This window comes from Rhinolophus hipposideros, assembly GCF_964194185.1.
Source record: "Rhinolophus hipposideros genome assembly, chromosome: 12".
NCBI classification, from domain to species: domain Eukaryota; kingdom Metazoa; phylum Chordata; class Mammalia; order Chiroptera; family Rhinolophidae; genus Rhinolophus; species Rhinolophus hipposideros.
Genome location: NC_138058.1, coordinates 55,165,714 through 55,187,328, shown reverse-complemented (window position 1 = coordinate 55,187,328; position 21,615 = coordinate 55,165,714). Strand labels below are relative to the sequence as shown.

Genomic DNA, 21,615 nt, shown 5'->3' with positions numbered 1-21,615 from the left:
AATCCTATAGGGAGGAGGCTCAGACTGGGGCGAGCATCTCGAGATGTTGACGAGAGAGGAAATAAGACAAAAGAGATGGTCAGCAGTGCATCTGCCAAGACATGATCTTGTCATAGACATGAGAGCCACAGAGGGACTTAGGATTGGCTCTAGTGTGTAGTGATTTGTATTTCCTGAATCATATACATAGCTGTCGATATTGAACATAGAACCCTAGACCTGGTAGAAACCATAGAAGTGCTGTATCCTGGGCATTCCTGAGAGATGCTCCTCCAGCCTCTGCTCCCAGCAAGGGTATGAGCACCTTCAATTTTTGGGGAGCATTAACTGCTGGAAAGGTCTCCTGCTTAATGACTTGAATCCTCTCTTCTGTGATTTGCAGCGTTGAGTCCTGCTAATACCTTAATCATGCAACCACTAGCTTCTAGCAACAAGGTTGTTTAACATATCTGAACTCTGTTGTCATGGCTACATGGAGTCTTTTTATCTTCATGTTCTTCAGCTGATGCTCACAGGACCTGGTGGCCAGAACCTTCATTATTCTGTTTGCTGTCCTCTCTGTGGGTCTCGCGTTTGCTGAATCCTAGCTTCGATGTGTGGAGTTAGTGTCTCCTAATCTGCAGCCCGAGGTGGTGTGAGCTATAGCACATTGCTCGTTTGACCGGATAGATTTTTCTTTCTGACTTGAAATAGCTAAATATTGGGTTGTAAATTTAGCACAGTTCTGGATTGCTTATACCTAAGCTGTGCCTTGAAATAAGAAACTGGCTTTCTCTGAAAATGTGGTGAATGATTCACATAGGAGAAATTCCATTTGTGTTTTTAACTCGTAAAAATCCTCTCAATCTGGGCATAAAAATGTAGTGAGTCTGTGTCCATGTGATTGTGTCTCACGGAGAAGCCGAACCTACCAGTCGAGAGAAGCACATTCTGCAGTCTAACATCCGATTCTCTGTGGTTTTCTCTGATGTGGCCTTTTGGTGTGGGGGAAAGAAGGTCTTTCCTCTACTTTCTTTTCCTCTAGATATTTCCACCACCCAGTGAAGGCCTCGTAGTGTTGGGTAGTGTTGGGTGAGAACCCTGAGTATGGCCATAAGGCTCTCCCAGGTGGAGTTTCTGGCTGCACACTGAAAGCTCTTCATGGTTAAATGACTAGAGGGCACACGTAGGACTTTGTGCCTTCGTTGTAAGCCTACCTCCAACCCTTGCAGCCTATTCTCATACTGTGCAGACCCAGTCTTGAGTCGAACACACAGTGTCGTGGTACCACCTACACTGCCATTTATTAATCGATTTGGATGACTTGTGCTGCTCTTGGCTGTGGACCTGCAAAAACAAAGCCATTGGATAAAGCGGCCTGAATCCTGTAATGAAAACCTTGTACCTTTTTTTGAGGCCTGGTAGAGAGCAATGATTTATTTTTGCCGTACCAAATAAAACATTCTAGGAATCCAAGGTGAAAATTGGATTTTAACTGCTACTAAAATTTTGGGCATATAAAATCAGCAAGTGTTGAGAGTTTTGCTTGATTAAGAGAAGAACCTAAAGAGTTCAGTACAAGAATGATCTCCATATGTCCTGTACTGGTGTCTTACATCAATCTGATTGATAAAATTGGAAATAAACATTAAGCACACTTTGGCAGCAGATTGCAACAGTGGAGACCTCTGTGTTCTTAACATACCATTTTGTTTCTAGTCTTATACCTAGAGCATTATTTCCTCTTCCTTCTTCCTTGCTTCGTATTTCAGATTTAAGCCTTCTGTGATTAAGCTGAAGGAGTCTGGGAACTACCTGAATCCAGCCAGTATATGCTTTTCTTCTCTCAGATTTTCCATTTTGTTCCTGTGTTACCTCTCCCCTCCCTGTCTCATCATATACGGTTTTTGGAGAGCACACAACATCCTGTCGAAATCATTAAAAACTAGTGAAAAAACCTAAAGACTTCAAAGCTGGGATGTAACTAAAACTTCATCAACTATGCTGGGCCATCTCTGATTTTGTATTACTATTTGGACATGTAATCACTTAGAGCCACAGTCAGAATGCTGCATGCCTGGACCTGGTGGGAAAGAGGCAGTGTCCCTGGAGGCCGGCCAGGTGACTGGTGTCTACTACCTGCTGCTCTTCCGAGGCTTACCACCTGCACAGACGTTCTCTCACCATGTTCTACTCACTAGTCTGTGCGCGTTTGCTAATTTCCATTGGTTTTCACAGAGCCACTGCTTGCCTGGATGGACTGCAACTTGTTCCTTCCTTCCGTCCGTCCTTCCTTCCTTCCTTCCTTCCTTCCTTCCTTCCTTCCTTCCTTCCTTCCTTTTTTCTTTCCTTCCTTTTCTTCTTTCCTTCCTTCTTTCCTTCCTTTTCTTCTTTCCTTCCTTCTTTCCCTCCTTCCCTCTTTCCCTCCCTCACTCCTTCTTACTTGCTTCTCTTCCTCAGCATTTATTGAGCATTTGCAACGTGTACTGTGTATTGCAATATAAAGATAAATAATATACATCTGTATTCAGTTAAAATGCATAGCAGAGGCAGTGGAACTGTGTAGAATGTGTCCTGGAGTACAGGGGAGGGAGGAAAATGCTAAAACTGAGGAGACACGAAGCTTCACGTGAGCGTTCTTCAGAGCTGGGGCTCACAGGATAAAGAAAGTTTCTCCAGGCAAAGGAAACAGGAGGACCATTAGAGAGAGAAGACACAACTTTGGAATGACAGTTTGTCTAGACTACGTGCGTCCTTTGGTTTGCCTAAAGGATGGGTTTAGAGAGGTGAAAGGGGACAGAGAGAATGTCAAAAATAAGGCGCAAGGCAGGAATAGGGGCTTTCTGTGTCATGCTAACGAGTTTGCAGTCAATAGACGATGGAAGTCACGGAAGGTTTTTCATCAGTAATGTGATCAGATTTGTCTTGGAAAGATGACCCTTGAAGCCATTGGGAGGATTTTGTAGAGGTCGAAGCAGAGGAAGGCAAAGTGACCCCCTTAGATGTGGGGTGTGGGCTTAGCCTGCCCAGCAGGGATGGACTCAGCAGGCTCTCCCTGCACAGCTGTCCTCAGAGCAGGATCTGTTTTCCTAGCCCCTTCCCAACCCCACTGAGTAGGTCTCAATTCAGACGCCTGCCTCTCAGCCTCTTCTGACCTCCCGTGATTGAGCAGGGTGGTGAGATGGGTCTTTGCAAGTGACAGCACGAGCTGCTCCAGGAGCCTCTCAGCCATGCTCTTCTGCGTGCTGGTCTTACTTAATCTTGCCAGCACTTTCCTAGGTTGGCCGACCTCCCTGGGTCAGACTGCTTGGCCGCCTGGAGCTTTCATCCCTGCCAGAGCCAAGGACCATTTCTTATACTGTCTGCTCCTGTCCTTTCCCTGCCCAGGCCTTGGTGTTATAGGAAAACCAAAAGCCTCTTGTAGACAGGACCAGTGCCCCATTCTCCCAGTTTACACGCACACCACGCCCTTACAGCTCTGTTCCCTGGTGATCCACAGGAGAGAGGTCAGTAGACAGTTTAAACTAAAATTTTCATAGTTTATATTGATCCTTTTCAGTTTCCAAGTTCTCATTAAGGGGAAAAAACATTGGAAAGGTACGTTTTATAAAGTGCTCTGACCAGTGACAGATAAGACTCTAAAAATGCCAAGAAACTCTGGACAATATGCTCACTCATTTTAGCGTCGTCTTGATTCTGTTCTAGTGTTTTGTATTGAAATTTTAGAGTTGCTTTTTTTTTTTTTCCTTCCCTCTCTAATTCTGTCGATAACAAGGGAACTGTTCTATACTGTGGCTGAAGCACAGCAGTGCTGTAGAGCTGTGCTTCCTGCACTCAATTAACCTGCATATTTCACACCCCCTCATTGCAGTGTGGCAAAGCGCTCCCCGGCCTTTCGAAGCAGGAGGACTGCTGTGGTACCGTGGGTACCTCCTGGGGCTTCCACAAATGCCAGAAATGCCCCAAGAAGCCATGTAAGTGATGTTTCAGCACTGATTTGTAGGTTAATGTGGCATTATCTGTTTCCTGATGACTGTTCTAATGGGGGGACAGCATTAGACTTTCAAAGAACACTTATTGAAACACAGTGTTGTAATTTGCGTTTCCAGAAAAACTTGCCAGTCTGAGAAAACCCTCATACGGATTCTGTTTGTTAATAAGCACAATTATCAGTTGCCTTCTTCAGTGGGATTACGTATTTTTAAAAAGAGCCTTTTAAGAGGCAATGTGCTAAAAATAGGCTCTGTTTTCTCAGGTGAAGAGAAAAGAAGATGGCTTTAAAAATGTTAATTAAATGATTCAAACCCTATAAAAAGTCCGTTGTTCTCTGCCTTAGGTTAAATTCCTTAAATGAAATTTTTATTAACAGCCACAACTTCTGTTGTAGTTTTTGTTATAGTATAAGTTTTCAACTTTCACTTGAAAAAAGAAAAAGAAACAATTGGTTGCTGATTTGTTAAAGATAAATTTATAATCACTAGGACACAGTACTTTCTCATTTTCTTCTTAGTCACAACTTTCACGCTATGGCAATTCTCAGTGACAGGACTCCATACTGATGCCCACATGCTTTGATTATTCTATAAAATCTGTTTTTCAGAACTGTTGATTTGATTCAATACCAATTTACATCTTTCTGTTACTTCTAAATTAGTTTGTCTTTTTAGTTTTTGAGTGTAGTATTCACTCTGGATAACTGATTTCTAATATTTTTTAGAAAGACAGAGGTAACTTGTTTTAAGTTGAGTGTTTTTATACTTCTTCATCACGTTTTTGCCAAGAAAGCAAGTGATATTTTTCTGTCATCTTTCTTTGCCTTGTTTAAAGATTTTTATAGTTGTTTTTTTTTAATACTTTATGCTACAAGGAATTTCTTATTTGTTTCAATTGGATAATTTTTAAACTCTTCTTAAACATCTGTTAATGTGTTGATATTCTCAACTGCCTTTTAAATCCCACTGTTAAATCTAGAATCTGTCGTCTTGGAGTCACTGCTCCCTATATCTGTTTTATATACTATCCTTCTATCATAATAACTTGTTTTAAATTGTCTCTCATTTTCACTTCCTTGTCTCTCAAACTTACATATTCTCTAAATCTTTTGATGCCTAAAGTTAATTTCACTTAATTTGTTGATATTGCTCTTATATTCTTTTGGAGGATCAATTGTGGAAATACCCAGTAAAGTTTCTAATAATGAATGAATTCTTCATTTAGGGAAAAAAGCCTCATACGTAAGGACACTCAATACTGAGAAAATGTCCTCAGTGGACTTTCTCCTGATTTGATGATGATTGGCAACGTGATTTCCAGCAAGTTGGTTGAGTGTGGTGGTCCCCTCTCTCTGAAAGATCCATTTGTCTAAAATTGTGTTGGGAACCAGATCACAGGGGTATCTAGGAGACATTTGACACGATTCAAAGAACATGAAGTTTGGGATTAGGTAGACCTCAGTTTGACTCCCAGCTCTCACTTGCTGTTGAGTCTTACGGCTCATGAAATATGAAATGAGAGTCTGTATCTACAATGGTGAACAGCATTGCCTTTATTTTTTCAAATTAAAAACTGCCTATCCTTCATTGACTGTGTATGTCTTTAGGAATATTGTGGAGGGTGGTATGTTTCCTACTGCTAGGTTCTAAGGACTGAAGAATGAGAAGTCCATTTCGTACAACTTTGTTTTGGGGCTAAGTTTTTGTTTTCTAATAATTTTCTCACCTTATCCCTTATTTTTCTTTTTCATTTCTCCCCTTCTCTGTATATCTTTTGCTTATAGCTTCTTCTGTTTCCTCTTTTTTCCAAATCCCAAAGTTGCAAGGCAGGTGTAAAGGGAATCTTAGTGTTTTTGTTTGTTTGTTTTTGCTTTTCAATCCCTAAGTTCCATTCCTGACCATCTATCTTTTTTTTTTAAATCTCGAATTGTGTAATCTGGGAATAAATTCACTGCTTTATATGGTTTTGTTAGTTCTGAATCTTAATTTGATAATAATTTCAGTAGAATGTGAAAGTACAAAGTTGCAACACTTTTAACTAAAGGCGGATGAACATAACTTCCTATTGGCTCACTGAATGTATAAAATGGAAGAGATTGATTCCACTTCAGGAAGGGCAGTGTGGATTATGAATGAAGTAAACTAGTAACATCTTGACATTTACTCCGTTTATGCCTAACTAAGTGACTCACTCCCAAGAAACACACTCAGGGTCACATTCCTTCTGTGTCATTTAAAAACTTTCCTTTCCTTTGTTGGTACTACTCTCTAAATCATATTCATTTTGGAAGAGAGCAAACTTTCCTTGGCTTTATATACTATGGTTTTGTGTTCCATCCCCCCCTCCTTTTCTTTTCACTTAAAGTGTTCAAACTTCAGTTTTCAAATGGCTTTTATTTATTGTTTGAAGTTTTTGTTTAGGCATGTACAGAAGAACCTTTCATTGTTGATCAATTTTTACTGTGAACACTTAATTTTAAATCTGCAAATGATTTCATTAAACAGTCTGTAATCTATTAAAAGTGTTTTTAGCATGAACAAGTCACTTGTCCTTTAAAAGCTTTTAGAAGAAAATTAACATTGAACCCTAAGCTGAGGAAGACTAGCGATCATCTGGTCTGACTCTCTGCCTTGAGGTAGAAGACTGTTGAAACTTTTTAAACAAGTTATTATCTCTCTTTTGTGTTTGAACAATTAATTCACAGAGAGCCCACAATCTCTGTAGGCAGCTTGCTCCAGAGCGTCTTTGTTACGTGGGAAAAGACTAGATACGCAGCCAAGGAGCTGAACGGGGTGACTCCCCTCCCCCTCGTGCAGACCCCTCCCTCATTTCAACTCACTGATCCAAGACTCTTCACTTGAACCGTTTTCCCGCATTCTGAAGGATCTGAAGAGAGGGGAAATATGGCAAAGAAAGGAAGTGAAGGAGGAGAGGAACATGACTAGTAAATATTCACCCTGTTCCATTAGTGGTGACAATAAAGAACATGTGTTGGAGCAAAATAATTTTATTTTCCGTAAGAAGATTTCTTTGTTACTTTCAGCTTTCTCTTTTTACACCTTGTGTAGGTCTTTTTAGGAGTCTAGCCATCTCTCCTATTTTGATTATGGCCCATTTTCTATTGCTTATTATCTTCTTAATAGCAGAATACCTTATTGCATGAAAGAGCAGTGACATCTGTCACTAAGTGGGTGCTTATTTTTGTCAGGCACTGTTGCAGGCATTTGCATAAATTATCTCTACACTCCCCAACAACCCTGATCTGCCTGGTAGATAGGATACTCCCATTGTACAGAATTGCCATTTGAAAACCAGGAAACTTGTCTCCCAAGGCTGTAGAGCTGTTGACAGGCAGAGCCAAGATTTGAACGTTGGTCTTCTTGGTGCCAGAACTTCTGCTATATTTGCTAAGTCAAGAAGACACTCAGGTCTCACTTTAGAGCATTCAAATTTCAGTGAATAGGGTTTTGTTGGCAAATTGATAACTATTACATTTGTATTGTTGATGAGTTTTCTGAGTGATGAACCGTACAACTGATCACAGCAGCCCCTTTCATCTCCTAGCTTCCTCTCATCACTTTTTATTCTTCCAGCTTCATATTAGTAAGAATCAGCTCATCACTAGAATACATTAGCCTGCAATTAAGGCAAGCGTCATTTATTGTCTAAATTGGGACACTTTTGAGAGTGAAATGGAGTGCTATTAATGAACTTTGGTGGAACAACGGACATAACTCAGGACTGTCCCAAGCAGACTTGGACATGTAGTCACGCTACCTATGATAAGAAAATTCAGATGCCTGTAGCAAATCATTGAAGAGGAAGAGATCCTTTGGAAACTAATGAATCACTAATTGAAAGAAAATGTAAAAGTTATAATTATTTCATTTAGCATAATCAACATCTACTGACAAGGTATTAGGACTTTATCTATTGCAAAAACGTGAAGTATATTGAAAAACAGGATAATGTGAAAGAGATTAATATTCATTTAAATAGTATCTTTGAAATAAATAAGACCACTGATGCCTTCAATGGCTTTGGTTATCACATATAGTTGCTTAGTATTGTAAGAATTTAAACTAAGCACGTAACAAAGAATTATTTCTTCCCTTACAGCTTACCATGGATATAACCAAATGATGGAATGTCTACAAGGTTATAAGCGGGTTAACAACACCTTTTGTCAAGGTAAGGTTAACTGAATTCATTGGTATGGACTCAATGGTTATTTTGGCTTTTTAGAAACCTGAGTTACTTTGCCATGTTTTGCTCATTAGCCCAGCGGGAGAAGGTCACACAGGGAACCAGCTCTTGCTCACTCGCTTTAGTTATGTGGAAATACAGAGGGTTAGTGTATGGTTGCTGGAATTGATTCACTATCATTTAAACTTTATGGAACTTTTTTCCCTTCTATTAATTTGCAATGAAATGCACAGGAGATTGGATTGCATTACGGATCACCTGGTGGTCTACTTGCTAGTCACCTACTGTTCATGCCTGGGCACATGTGTGTGCACATTTGAGCACACACATCCCTAAGTACTACTTCTTTGCTGACACGTGATTTGCTGGCAGCAGAGACTTCTTTTTTTCCTCTCATTCGAATATTGCTGGTCACCTCTACGTATTCAAGTATTAAATATTAGAGTGAACACACATTAACTAGGCGGTAGGTAAAACTATGTAGCTAAATGTGAAATGTACTGAGTGGTTTTGCTCAAATTTTTTTTTTTTGAATGGTACAGCAAAGTTGAACAAGCAGGGGGAACGTCAGAGATCATTTAGCCCAGTGTCAACGCTTTACAAATGAAGGACATTGAAGCCCGGGCTGGTTAAGTGACTTTCCTATGGGTATATGTAACTCAGGTTTAACAGTGCCTAGTTCAGTACCCAGATATGGTGACAAACTTGGTTTGTTATTTTGTGGGATACTTAATGGTCCTGTTTTCTCCTTATATGTCTAGCATGAAAGTATTTTCATTAGTCACTTGGGAATATGTATACATCGAAATAAATTTCGATGTATTCCTCGAAATACATCGAGGAAAAACTTCTAAGAGTTTTATTGAACCAAAGTCCACGTAAAGAAAACATCTGTCTTCTGACTTGGGTCTGGGGCTCTGTACTTGACCAGTATGTGTTTATAGGACAGAGTAGATTAAGGTGATGTTACAAAATATAGATTAATCCCTAGTAAAATGGTTCATGTCAAAGGAATATCTGAATTGCCAGAGAATTTTCTCAAGTAAATTGTCTATCCATACTGGATCTCTAACTTTTATGACTTGTAGAGCTTTTGCTGACTTAGAGAATTTTCTTTTGAAAGGCACATAGGTATACCATGCCTCTAAAATGTTTTGCCTTAAAGTATTATAAGCCCTCGTCATATGTGAAAGAATTGGGGGAAAGTTAGAATGAACTGCTCAAGGAGAAGATGTCCAAAACACTTTTCGAAAAATACCTGCAAATCGTAGTAACACGGGAATAATGTATTAATCAACATTATTTAAGAATCAGTAAATTTAAGATATTAAAATATTGTGTTAAATGGATGAAAGATTGAATTAAAGGGATGGGAGAATGAATAAATTAAATGAATGAATAGATGGTTAAATGTATGTTCTACAGTGTAAACCATGTTACAGTTTCACAGATTTGGGTAAAAATCTATATGAAAGCCCCAGCCTATTTCAGGATGCATTAGGAGCAGAATGAGCAGGGCATTAGAAGTAATGACCTTGTATTCTACCAGTCAGACTGAATTTGGGATTTGGGTGTTCAGTGTTCATGGTCTTTTGCCCAATAAGGTTAACCAATCTTGTGAAGGGCCTGCAAACATGAGGGTATTTAGTGTGGAGAAGTGCAGACTGAAGAGAAATATAGTGGCTGCTTTATAAACATGCCTAAATGTTTGTGAACATGCCTTTAAATGTTTGATTAACTGCCTTACAAAACAAGACTTTTATGAATTGTTTCAAAAGACAAAGTCAATAGGATGGAGTTATAAGGAGGCCTATTTACAACTACAAGAAATCTTTTCTGTGGACTAGAGTCCCCCAACATTGCACTGAAATGCCTTTGGATGTGCTGAGGTTCCTGCACATAGAAGTGCTCCAGCAGATACTCTAACTATTGACCAGTATGCTGTAGGGAATGTCTGTCCTGTGCAGCACATAAGGGTAGGTCACGTTCTCTGATGCTGTCATTACTCTGTCGTCTGGGATGGAGGCTGTGCATGAGAAGAAAAAAGCGACATCTTGGTCTGTCTCACAAGTTTTAGCCCTTAGACATGCAGTTTCCTGAATTGTCCCCTGTGATTAGACATATCTGCTTGCTCTGTTAGACTGTAGACAGAGGACGGTGCTTACTTATCCTTCACTCTTCTAATCCTGCATGGCTAGTTGTTATTTAGATACTCTCCAGAGTGTCAGATGTTGTCGATTTTTCTGAATATTAAATGATAATGAATGCACATGTTTTCTTGGGAGGGGTGGGGGAGGACTTGGACATTATTAGAAACTGAGACGCAAGTAACTTTCCCAAGGTCACTCAGATAATAAGAGGCCCAGCCAGGATTACACTTAAAACCACCTCTGTTTCTATATGTAATATGTCCTCCTTTACCAATGTTATTTATTATACACATATATAAAGTATTATTAATGTAGATATTAAAGTAGATATATAAGGTATTACTAATGTAGATACTAGCTAATTGGAAGAGAAGATATGTCATCCTTTGTGAGAGCTAATACAGGTCAAAGCAATTCATATTTGGTTTTCTTTCTTCTCCTGACTGATTCATGGTTTTAAGAGTTTGTAGAAGTGGAAGCAAAAATTTTCAAATCATCACTTGCTATCTCATTTAATAAAATAAAATGGAGAATCCTTTAAATAATTGCCCGAGGTTTTTTTGTTTCATTTTGTTTTGTTTTTTGTTTGTTTGTTTTTTGTATTTTCCTCTCCTGGTATAAAGTGACATTTAGCATATTTTGTTCATACTGAGCATATCAAATGGTTCCACCTCAGTCATGTGCACTGATGGTCAGTAACACCAAATCCTTGCTTACATTTGTCTCAGGAGGATATTTGCAAAACAGTGGTATACTTTTGGGCATGGATTCTAAAGTGAAGTATCACAGAAAATTCTATTTCATGGTGCCTCAAGAAGGCACCGCTAAATGACACCTACAGAGAAGATTGGCTCATAAAAATAATATGATTTCATTCTGCACAATCTATTAAAATTGCTTTTGATAGAAGGGCTTAATTTCACTGCCTTTGTGATACCCTTGTTCAGTAAAATTAAATAGAACTTTCTCACATTACATATGTACACTCAGTTTTCTTAGAGCCTTAAAACTTTTTGGTTTTGTTAGCCTAAAGTTTTCAAAAGAAGCCCATTAAACATCTAATTACTTGTGCATTCCACATTGTACTTACAGTTTAATGTCTTCTCAGTTTATGAAGCACATTTAAAATTAAAGTGATTAATAACTAGAATTACATTATTTCCTTCAATGAAGTGAACTAACGTTCCTGATACAACATTCACTAATGTGCGCTCAGTAACAAAGAACCAACTGTGCACAAGTTAATTTGAGGAGCTTTCAAATAATTACACTCAAAGTTGGTTTTTTCTTCTCTCTAGCGGTGCTGCAATTATCTTTTCAAAGGAATGATTTATTATATATACACACATGGAGCTCTAAAACCTGCCTCACGACCCTCAACATTATGGAATTGTTATAATTTGCTTCATTTATCATAACAAACAATACAATTATATTTCCTTGTGGCTCTAGAGCAGCATTCGTCATTTGTCATTTGATTATTATGCTAGAGGTTTAAATGTAGAATGAGAATTAAATGAAATAATATATCATGGAAATAATGATAATAGGAACTCCTACTTTCACATTGCTTTACTCTAAAGCTAAGTTTTACCTTGCATTTTAAGCACTCTCACTTGCCCGTAACTTTGCTGTGAAATAAATAAGTTCTTAAATTAGGTGTCAATCTAAGTTTTAAAAATAGAATTTGTTTCTGAAAGTTCTTGGGGACCAATCTATTTAGTGAAATATTTTATTAAAAGCAAATATCTTATTTGATATTCTAAAATCACTTAACCTGATTCATGAGTGTTTAGGTACAAAATAAACTTAGTATTCTGAATTTTTAGCAGGTGTCAAGGTACTGTGGGCAATGCCAAAATATGTAACAAGAAGACCTCTACACATTTATATTCCAGTGTATGTATTTCCGTTTTTCATAGATAATCTTGAACACTTAAAAAAACATCCTGTATTCTACAAATATTAATTGGCAGGGCACTGCTGGGCTACAGTCTGAGGATATGTGATGAATGATGAATAAGACATTGTTCCTGCCCTTGGATTTGGTGTAATTAAATCAGTTTGAATCAACAGGATGCAATTTCCTTTTTTCACTATCCCAACAAGCTGAATTTTAGCTGGCTCCAGATGAGCCCTTATAGCAAATATGAAAGAGCTGTCCACATAACTTTCTTTCGGCGTCACTTTATTACACCAGTTCTTTTGCTTTAATAAAATAAATTTACAGAACAGATACATTAGGGCACCATAATACTCATTAGTAAAACTTTCGCTGTAGGGCTCCTTTTTTGATAACTCATCAAAGTGCATATGAAACTGAATTTTCTTTGGACCATAGAAAAAATAATGCACATTTTTTTCAAGACATATCTCTGTCATGAAATGAGTCTCACAAGTTGTGACTAATATTATATATAGGTAAGACATTCATAGGACTTTTTCATTATGAAGAGCTTGCCTGGACTGGAGCTTGTGTTTCAGACCTCTTAACGATTGACAGAAAAATTGGTTGTGACTAGAGTATGGTAAGCACATAGAGGAAAATTGGTCTTTGAATGCCTTGAGAAGACTAGAAAGTGCAGGCGAGACCATCAAGAAACCGTACTGGGCTAGAGAAAAGAATGTGGCCTGTGCTGGGTTAAAACAGATAGGTAGGGTGAAATGAAGTGATTCATAACTTTAAGGCAAGGCTCTTCTGATTAATTGCATGCACCATATACAGAATAACAGGCTTTGTGATGCATGCTGGGAAAACAGTTATTGGATTTACACTCCTTACATGGAAATATCCAAAAGCCATTTATGACAGCTTCTTGCATATTTAAAAGAAAATGTATTTGTGGCTTAGAGAAGAGTCATCACTTTATCATTATTTTAGAAGGTAAAATATAAACATAGAAAGTTTTTTTTTTCCATCCAGGTACATGAACTTACATTTTATCAGTTTTTTCACTCAGCATGATTTCTTGTATCCTGTGTTTTCTTTCTGGCTTCACATTTTCTTTGGAAAAGGTTTGCAAGATTAAAATATAGGAAACGAAGTTAAATTTGAATTTTAAAACATATTCCTTTGTCTTTCCTATTTATCAAAATAATCCATATCTATTGCTTAAAATTTAGAAACCAGAGAAACCGTAAACATTCATGTGAATCTATGGTTATGTTTAGAAGAGGAATTACTGGTTTCCAAGCTTTGATTCATTCTGTGTACATTACCTTTCTGAAAGAATGTATAGTTTCCCACTAGCAGCAGTGGGTCTATTGGCCGTGTCCCCTTCTCCTCCCTTATTTCCTTTTCCTTACAAATTTGAAAACACAAAAAAAGGCAGCTAAATAATATGTTTTTCTTCATATGGGCCCTGAACATTTCTATTTAGGCTTTCCTCAGGTATTTTCTGTTGAATATGGCTGTGAGCAAGATTATTTTTTAATATTTATTGTCTTATTGGATCTAACTTGCATTAGTTCCAGTAGTTCCTTTTGAGTTATCTATGTCGGAATAATTTTACCTTCAAATAATTGTAATTGGAGGGAAGCTGTCAGGACTGGAAGAAACTAAAATAGGTGTGGGAGAGGCTGCACCATGCTGGTGTCTGGTGAATCCCACGCGTGTAGGTGTAGGTGAAGGTGAAGATGAATGATAAGGCTACTTGCGGTGGGGGGGACCCAGGCGAAATTTGAAATTTGTTTGGTGCATGGCTAGTGAGTATAAGCTTCTTTAAGTATATTTTAAATAGACGAAAAGTTTATTTTTTGTTATTTATATTACTCCGAAATTTATATCAAGCTGACATTTCTGGTGTCCTTCAAAGGTTTTGGAGAAAATTTTCATGGAGCTAAGTGTCTTTAAATTAGTGGTAAATGCTATGTGCACTCTTTTCTTCCCTTTTCTCCCCTGCTTCCATCTTTCCTCTCTGACTTCATCTCCAGTTCCCCCTCTCTCAGGCCCACCCACCATGTTCAGGACTTCCTTCTCGCATTCAAGGAAGGAAGGACTTCCTGGTTACCTTACATAACAAGATACAGTAAGTCCTCACCATCAATAGGTTCTGTGACTTTAAGCGAAATGACATATACTGAAACCAGTTTTACCATAGGCTAATTGATATACACAAGAATTAAGTTCCTACGGTGTCTCATTAACCTTCTAACAAAATGATGCTATTCGAGAACCTTCTATATGAGGGAGATAATGATTTATAGTCATAAATATATTTTTAGTGACAATGACCCTGATATAGCAGGTGACATAAGTGGTCTGTGTTTCCAAAGTTCCCCAGCACTCAGGCCTGTTTCACTCCTTTTTATATATAACCTAAGTTCTTCCTCTGGCAGTCTTTCATTCTTACCCAGCTTTCCACAGACTTTCTCCCGAGGTGGAACTTGATAGACCTCCTGCTGCTCTGCTCCTGATTACTGTTGATTTTATTAACTTGAGGCTTTTCTCTTTACGGTATTACTTGCATAAGACTAACCCAGTTTTCTCTTTTCTGATACAATAAATTTCCTCCTTGGTCATTACTGCCTGCACATCGTTTATATCGAAGTATTTATTTATTTTGCTCGTGTTTATTGAACGCCTATAGTGGAGCCATTGTGTTAACTGCTTTAGGTATATCATCATTCTCACAACCTGTGCAATAAGTGTTATTTTATTTTTATTTTTTTAACTGGTAATGAAACTGAGTCCTGAGGCTAAAAGAAATTAAGTGATGGAAGATAACATAGCTGGAGATGGGTAGAATCTGCCTCAGGAGCCTGGACTCCCCTCTTCGTACTACTGACATTTATATAGTAGTTTATAGTTTAGAAAAGTACTTTTTATAAAGTACTCATTAATTCTTGACAACGACCACATCTACTTATTACAGGTAGGGTAACCATGATTTAAAGCTTTGCTCAATAAACTGCAACACTGTGAGTGATATTTGATGCTATATGATACTTTTATTATCTAAGTTTAACTCTTCTGCTGTGCTCTTTCAGGGGTTTGGTTTAGAAATCAGAGCGTTGTCCACACTTCATTGTTTATTTTTATCCAATTTTCTTGTTTTAAACGTGTCTCCTTTGTAGTTAAAATAAGTATTTTTCTCTTACATCATTAACAAGCCATTGCACCTCAAGTTTTGTCCTGAAGTCTTTAACAAGAAGCATATTTGTTTCTAGAGGTTTGATTTGTTTTTTAAGCTAAAGTTCCTTTGGATTCTGAGGCTCTCTCCTTCTCCTATCACCTCTTTTCCCTTCCCCTATCAGTTAACAATTACTTTAATAAAACAATCCTATATTACTTTACACTCTTCTTGAGGGCGGCCGGGTGGTTTTACTAACGCTGGCCAGGGGTGGATGATCTCAGCTAGCCTCCCTTATGCTTCTGTAATCAGCTCATGGATGCTTGAGGCTGGATGGACCAGGATGGTCTCAGCTGAGATCACTCTCTTCTCTTCCACATGGTCTCTCATCCTTTAGGCAGTTGCCTTGGGTTGTTCTCATGGTGGTTACAAGATTCCAAGAGAAAGAGCATGAAAGCACACAAAGCTTTTCAGACCTACTTCTTAGACACACTGTCATTTCCACTATATTTTAGTTGCTGAAGGAAGTCACAGGCCAGCCCACATTTAGGGCGCGGGGAGTTAGACTTCACTTTTTCATAGGAGGAGCTACAAAGTCACATAGCAAAGGGCATGGGTACATGGAAAGGTGGAGAATTGGGACCATTTTAAAAATCAGTCTATAACATCCTGATGGTTTACACTGACTTAGCAAATAAATATAAATGTATTTTCCTTCAGCAAAAAGAATATGACAATCTTTATTTATATTATTATGAGGTCACTTTACATCTGCTGAGGTCACTTTACTCAGAGCAACATCTAAAAAATATTGATGAACAAACTTTCTGGTGATTATATTGGAAATTGTGTAGTTAATTATGTTTTTAAATAAATGTTTTATTGATCTGTAATCTATGTGTAGAACAGTATACAAACTAGAGGTGTATAGCTCACCGAATAACCACAAAGGGAGTATAGCTGTATAGTTATCACCCAGGTAAAGAAATAGAACATTACCTACACCCTAGAATCTTCCTGTTGTCCCTTCCCTATCTTTACTTTCTCCCTCCTGTCCAAAAATCATCACTATCCTGAAGTACAGCATAGATCAGTTTTATCTATTAATGAGCTTTCAAATTACCTGGCATTTGTTCTTTTGTGTCTATCGCCTTCCACTCAGCAGCATGTGACCAATAGCTTTTTCACTATTTGAAATTCTGGCTAGTAAAATAAGACTATCTTTTGATGTTTCCATTTAAAATCTTTTCATTTAAAATCTGTTTTTTTTTTCCTTCGTTCAACATGTTTTTCCTTGACTTAAGCAGCATTCTCCACAATTACAGTTGTTGAAGGAAGAAACTTTCCTTTACCCTATTAAGTTCTTCCAGCTGGTCTAATAATAAATTTGACATGAAACAGATTAATAAGAGACAATAACAAAATTTAATTACATATGTATGTATCGGAACCCTACATAGATGAGAGTCAGAGACAGAAAAGGGAAATGAGGTCTATATGACATTCTGAGCTAAGGATGAGGTAAAGCACCTTGGGCTTCAGAAGCGGGTAAGGTCATTCACAGGACGATAAGAAGAGCAGATGTTCAGTAATTAGAAGTTTGCCCTGCTCTATAGGTAGGTTGTAAAAAATTATTTCTGGTGATAACTCTTATTATGGGCAAGGCCCATAATTTCAATTATTTAAGAGAGGTGTAAAAGTTTCAAGTGAGCCCACAGTCTCATTTGTTTTCAGCTCAAAATAATACATGTTTCAAAGTGCCACATCTTGGGGAGGCCTGTTCTGAACCCCTTCATAGTGCTGTCTTTAAAGTTCCCTTCAGTTCCTTTATCAAAAGGGAATTGATTGCTGTGATGTTTATTTCTTTCTCAGAAGAAATAGGGAGAGCAATATGGGTATAAAGATGAAACTTAGAATCCATTGTTATTGTTATGTATTTTGGAAATAATAGTAGAAAACTAATAGGTATAAACTAAGACCGGAGTTAACCAGACTTGATAATTCCATTCTTTAACACTTAAAAATGTTAAAAACTTCTTTTTATTTAGCTACTGGATGTAGAGTCATACAATGCTCTGCTGTATTTAGTGATTTAATCCCAGAAACCGTGGGGATACTTAATGTGAAGCTGAATCATGTGTTACAATATTCCGTGGCTAGGAGGGAATTAATAGATGTTTCACTGATTTGAAAGGGCAGTCTTACTGTTCTAGATACTGTCTTGGAACTCGTGCTGCAGTTTCTAGTTTAAATAGGCACAGTCTTTTCAATAATAACTTAAAGAATTTTGATCTGAACTGAGCACCAGATTTCAGCATTTAAAAATCAATTGGGGACCCATTCCTATGCATTTTAGAATCAGTTTCTGGTACATTCTCTTACTATGCTCATATCACTGGGATATGATTCAAAAAGGAAATGTCTGTTTATTTTATTCGCTTTTCTTCAGGAAAGACAGTGGTGAAATGAGTCATTAGCACGTTGTATTTTCTAATAGCTCTTTGACCTTAATCTCTGGGGCTATAAACTCAATGGGAAGATGCCTGTTGTATCACAAGTGATGAGGAGAGCCCATGATGGATTCATGTTATAGTGAATGTTTCAAGGAGAAATTAATGTGTCTGTAGATTATAGTCAGAAATCCAAGGTCAACAGAGATGTGTGTGTTATTAGCATTTTCCATATGTAGTACACATGTATCAAGAAATAAATACAAGCTGTTCTCTGGGCTCTGATAATTCTTTTATCATGTTACTCTGAAGAGGGAAGAATTAGAAGGAAGGGAGTTGCTCCCACAATGGTTTGCCTCCTTTTAACAGGTTTAGTGATCAAATCCATCCTATGCTGGATTATCATTTTATAATGGTGGGGCAGGTACAGGTCAGGAGGGGAGGCTGTGGCAGCAGTGAGGTCTGGGTCAAAGCAAGTACAACCACTAGAAGACCTGTACAGTAGTTTGCAGGGCCAGCCCTAGAGAGCAACATTTCACAAAATGTGCTCCAACGACCACTAATTCAGAAGGACATTAATAGATGGTTTGTGAAAAAGGGTTCCGTGGCCAAATGTGTAGAGAATACCAAGGTAAAGAAAACCAAGAATCCTTGCCAAAAGATTTCTCAGGGTCTTTCTTTAATGTGCTCATCTATGTAGAATATGTAATGTTTCTCAAACGTATTTGGCCACAGAACCCTTCTTTTAGCAGCGTCTTCACAAAGCTTGGGTGGTTTGTAAATTACCTTGGGTAAAATTGCTTTGGAATGTTGAGATTCAAACTTTTTTTTTTTTTTGCTCACTTACCTGCTGAAATAATTCTGAGAAACTTATGTATTCACACATTTTGAAGCTGCTGTCTACGTTTTTCAATCAAAAATTAAATGCATGCAGTAGATTTATTTCTGGTGTATTTGTGTTAGGTATGTGCTTTAAGCATATTTTCAACAAAGCCTTGGAGCTGTGGAGCTGGCTTATTCAGTGCATGAATAATGTCTGCCGTCTAACCTAATTGGCAAAACCAGGCCTTATTATGAAACAAATCAGACTTACCGCTTTCTTTGTGTGACAGTCCCTCAGGAGGGATATATTTGTGAATTGTTCATTTGTTTGGTGCCTTTGAGAATTTTGCATTCTAGGGCAATGTATCTAGAAAGCCTAGAAAGAATACAAATAGACAAGAGGAGACTTGACTTTGTAAAGAGGAAGAAGGCACCGAATCAAGGAGAGAGAGAGAGAAAAAGAAGATTGGCAAATGCATTCTTAGACAGATCACTTTTTGAAAAAGAAACATATAAAGGCTCAAGATCTAGAAATTGGTTCCCTTAAAAATATCCAAGCACGTACGTACCCTGTGGAATATCATCATGTGCCTTCAGGGATATGTGTACCCAGTGGGAAGTTTAGGAAATCCATATGTCCTTTTAGAGAATGAATTCCTCTTTTATCTAAAGTGAGTGATCCCTATTAAATAGCCAAATGGTTTGTCTGGCTAGGAAAAGTGTTTACCTCAAGAGTTATTTTTTTCTGCTTTCAAGGAGAAGGCATGTTGCTAAATTGTTTGATGCAATGTCTGTCCATCAGCAAATGCTGAATATACATAGCAGAACCTCCAGAAAGCTTCATATGTTCACACAGTATAGAGATCTTCCTGTACTATTCTCACTTTGTACCTAATTCCTGTTAGTTACTGGACATGGCTCATTTCCTGTATAAACTTGCGTCACTAAAAGGGCAGTAAATTATTACTCACTTTGTTAAACACGCAGAATAGATACATAAAAGTGTGTTTATTTTCCATAAGGGACTTAACGCTATTCATAATATATTACGCATAAATGTTACAATTTATTTCATGTCATTTTCAACCCTGGCAACTGTCAGGTTGTTTTGAAGTCAGAATATTTAAGATAGAAGTAACCTTGGGGATTATCTGCTTCAGCCCCTTTGCGTGGTAGGGGAAGAAAACTGAGGTCAATGGAAATTAAGTGACTTGTTTTAGTCACCATAATTTAGCATCCTAGTTAGACAAAAGCTGGATCATAGTGGGATATTTCTGCCGTTAGATTTCCCCATCCTCCCTTAACCCTTTTAAAAAATATCACCTTGGACAAAATTATCTCTGTAAAATGGAAATAATTGTGTTGCTCACCATACAGAAATGTTATGACGCTCCAATGAGATAAGATGTGATATACAAATATAAAGGGTGATGATGATGAGAGTTCTTGCCTCATTGTACTAAATTATTTCATTCCCTAGTACTGAAATACTATGGCTGTGTTATATTTGGTTGTTTAATGAGTCTCTTGTTATGCATATTTCCAAACTACTCTGTATTTTTGTACTATCTGGATACTAGATTCCAAGCCTTCTCTTTCTGTTGTATGAAGTTGAACTACATGACATCATCAGTATTCAACCATTTTAGATTTGTAAGAAGAGCAGTTTTGTATTATTGAACTTGATACATGGCTTGACAGACATGGTAGAGTATGCTGGGCAGAGACACTATATAAATGTTGAAGTAAGTGGAAAATCATGTAAATTTCCTTAATATTACCTGTAGTCTTATGGATTTGGCCTACTTTAAAGGAGCTGATGGGCTTTATGAGTTTGTCTCCTGCTTCTGTAAATTCTGGACTGCCCTAACACATCAGCTCAGGTGGAGTTATGGGGAGTAGGACTGGCTTTATGACAATGCCTGCTCCTTTGGCCGTTCATTTCGACCTTCATTCTTTAACTCAGTAAACTTTACTGTATGCAATGGTTATAGTATTCCTTCAAAGGATAGAATTCCACAGTTATTCAGAGAAATTCGGTGCTCTGCAGAGGGAGAACCATGACTAAATTCATTTGTTTATCCATTTGTTTTTTAAACTGAGTACTAAAATGCTTTGAATGTAAGGAAACTACATTAAGGGAGATTGGCTGGCCCTGTAAAATATGAGCCTTCTAAATACAATTTTATTTGCCAAATGTAAGTTATTTACAAAAATGATAATCAAGTTAGCAGCTTTTATTTGATTAAAAAGAAAATAACTGGAAGAATTGAAGTCTAAATAGAATTATAATTCTTAATTTGCCAATCATATTCCATAAAATTGTTAAATTGTGGCCTGATAGCATCTTTTCTTAGTGGACTCCTTAAACTTCTCATATCCAGATATAACATATTTAGTTAACCAATGTTTGGTTCTTAATGCATTTGTGAATCTCTCATTTCCTTCTGTTTATTTAGAAAGGTCTTAAAAGAACTTGGCTACCTCTGACAGTCATTTCAATAATTGCTCATATTTCATATTTTCTGAGGCTCTAAACTAAAAACTATGGGGCATGAGTTTTTTTTTGATTTGTTTGTTTGTTTTAACACAAAGGACATAAATTGTCTGGGGTCTCACAATCCTCTCAGGACCAAACGGGTTTGGAAGAATGAAGTGGCAAAAAACAAGAGAATTTCCTATCTAATTTTTAGATGTCAAATTTTCCATATGAGGTATTAAAAATTTACAAATGGAGTGCTTTTTAAAGTTTTGTGAATTGTTGTGAGTTGTTGAAATATGGAGCGTGATTTGAGACAGAAATAATATGAAGGCAATGGTTTTCAGATCTTGAAATGCCATCGTCTCCTAGAACCTTAGTATTTGCAGCAGATGCCGCGGAACGGCATCTGTATATACCCGCCTAATGTAAAGCAGGAGTGCTGGATACCCAGGCTCCAGAAC

At 37.6% G+C, this 21,615-nt stretch overlaps 1 protein-coding gene across 18 annotated transcripts in view; it reads left to right on the top strand.

The window, feature by feature from the left end:
* The window catches only part of LTBP1 (latent transforming growth factor beta binding protein 1), a gene marked incomplete at its 5' end in the record, with an annotated part of 351,236 nt that overhangs the window by 194,513 nt on the left and 135,108 nt on the right, over positions 1-21,615 (top strand). For all 18 annotated transcript variants that reach the window (XM_081068154.1, XM_081068156.1, XM_081068146.1 and 15 more), the window contains 2 exons: positions 3,851-3,953; positions 8,092-8,163. In XM_081068154.1, the coding sequence (XP_080924280.1) occupies positions 3,851-3,953; positions 8,092-8,163 (175 nt within the window). The remainder of the gene's footprint in view (positions 1-3,850; positions 3,954-8,091; positions 8,164-21,615) is intronic.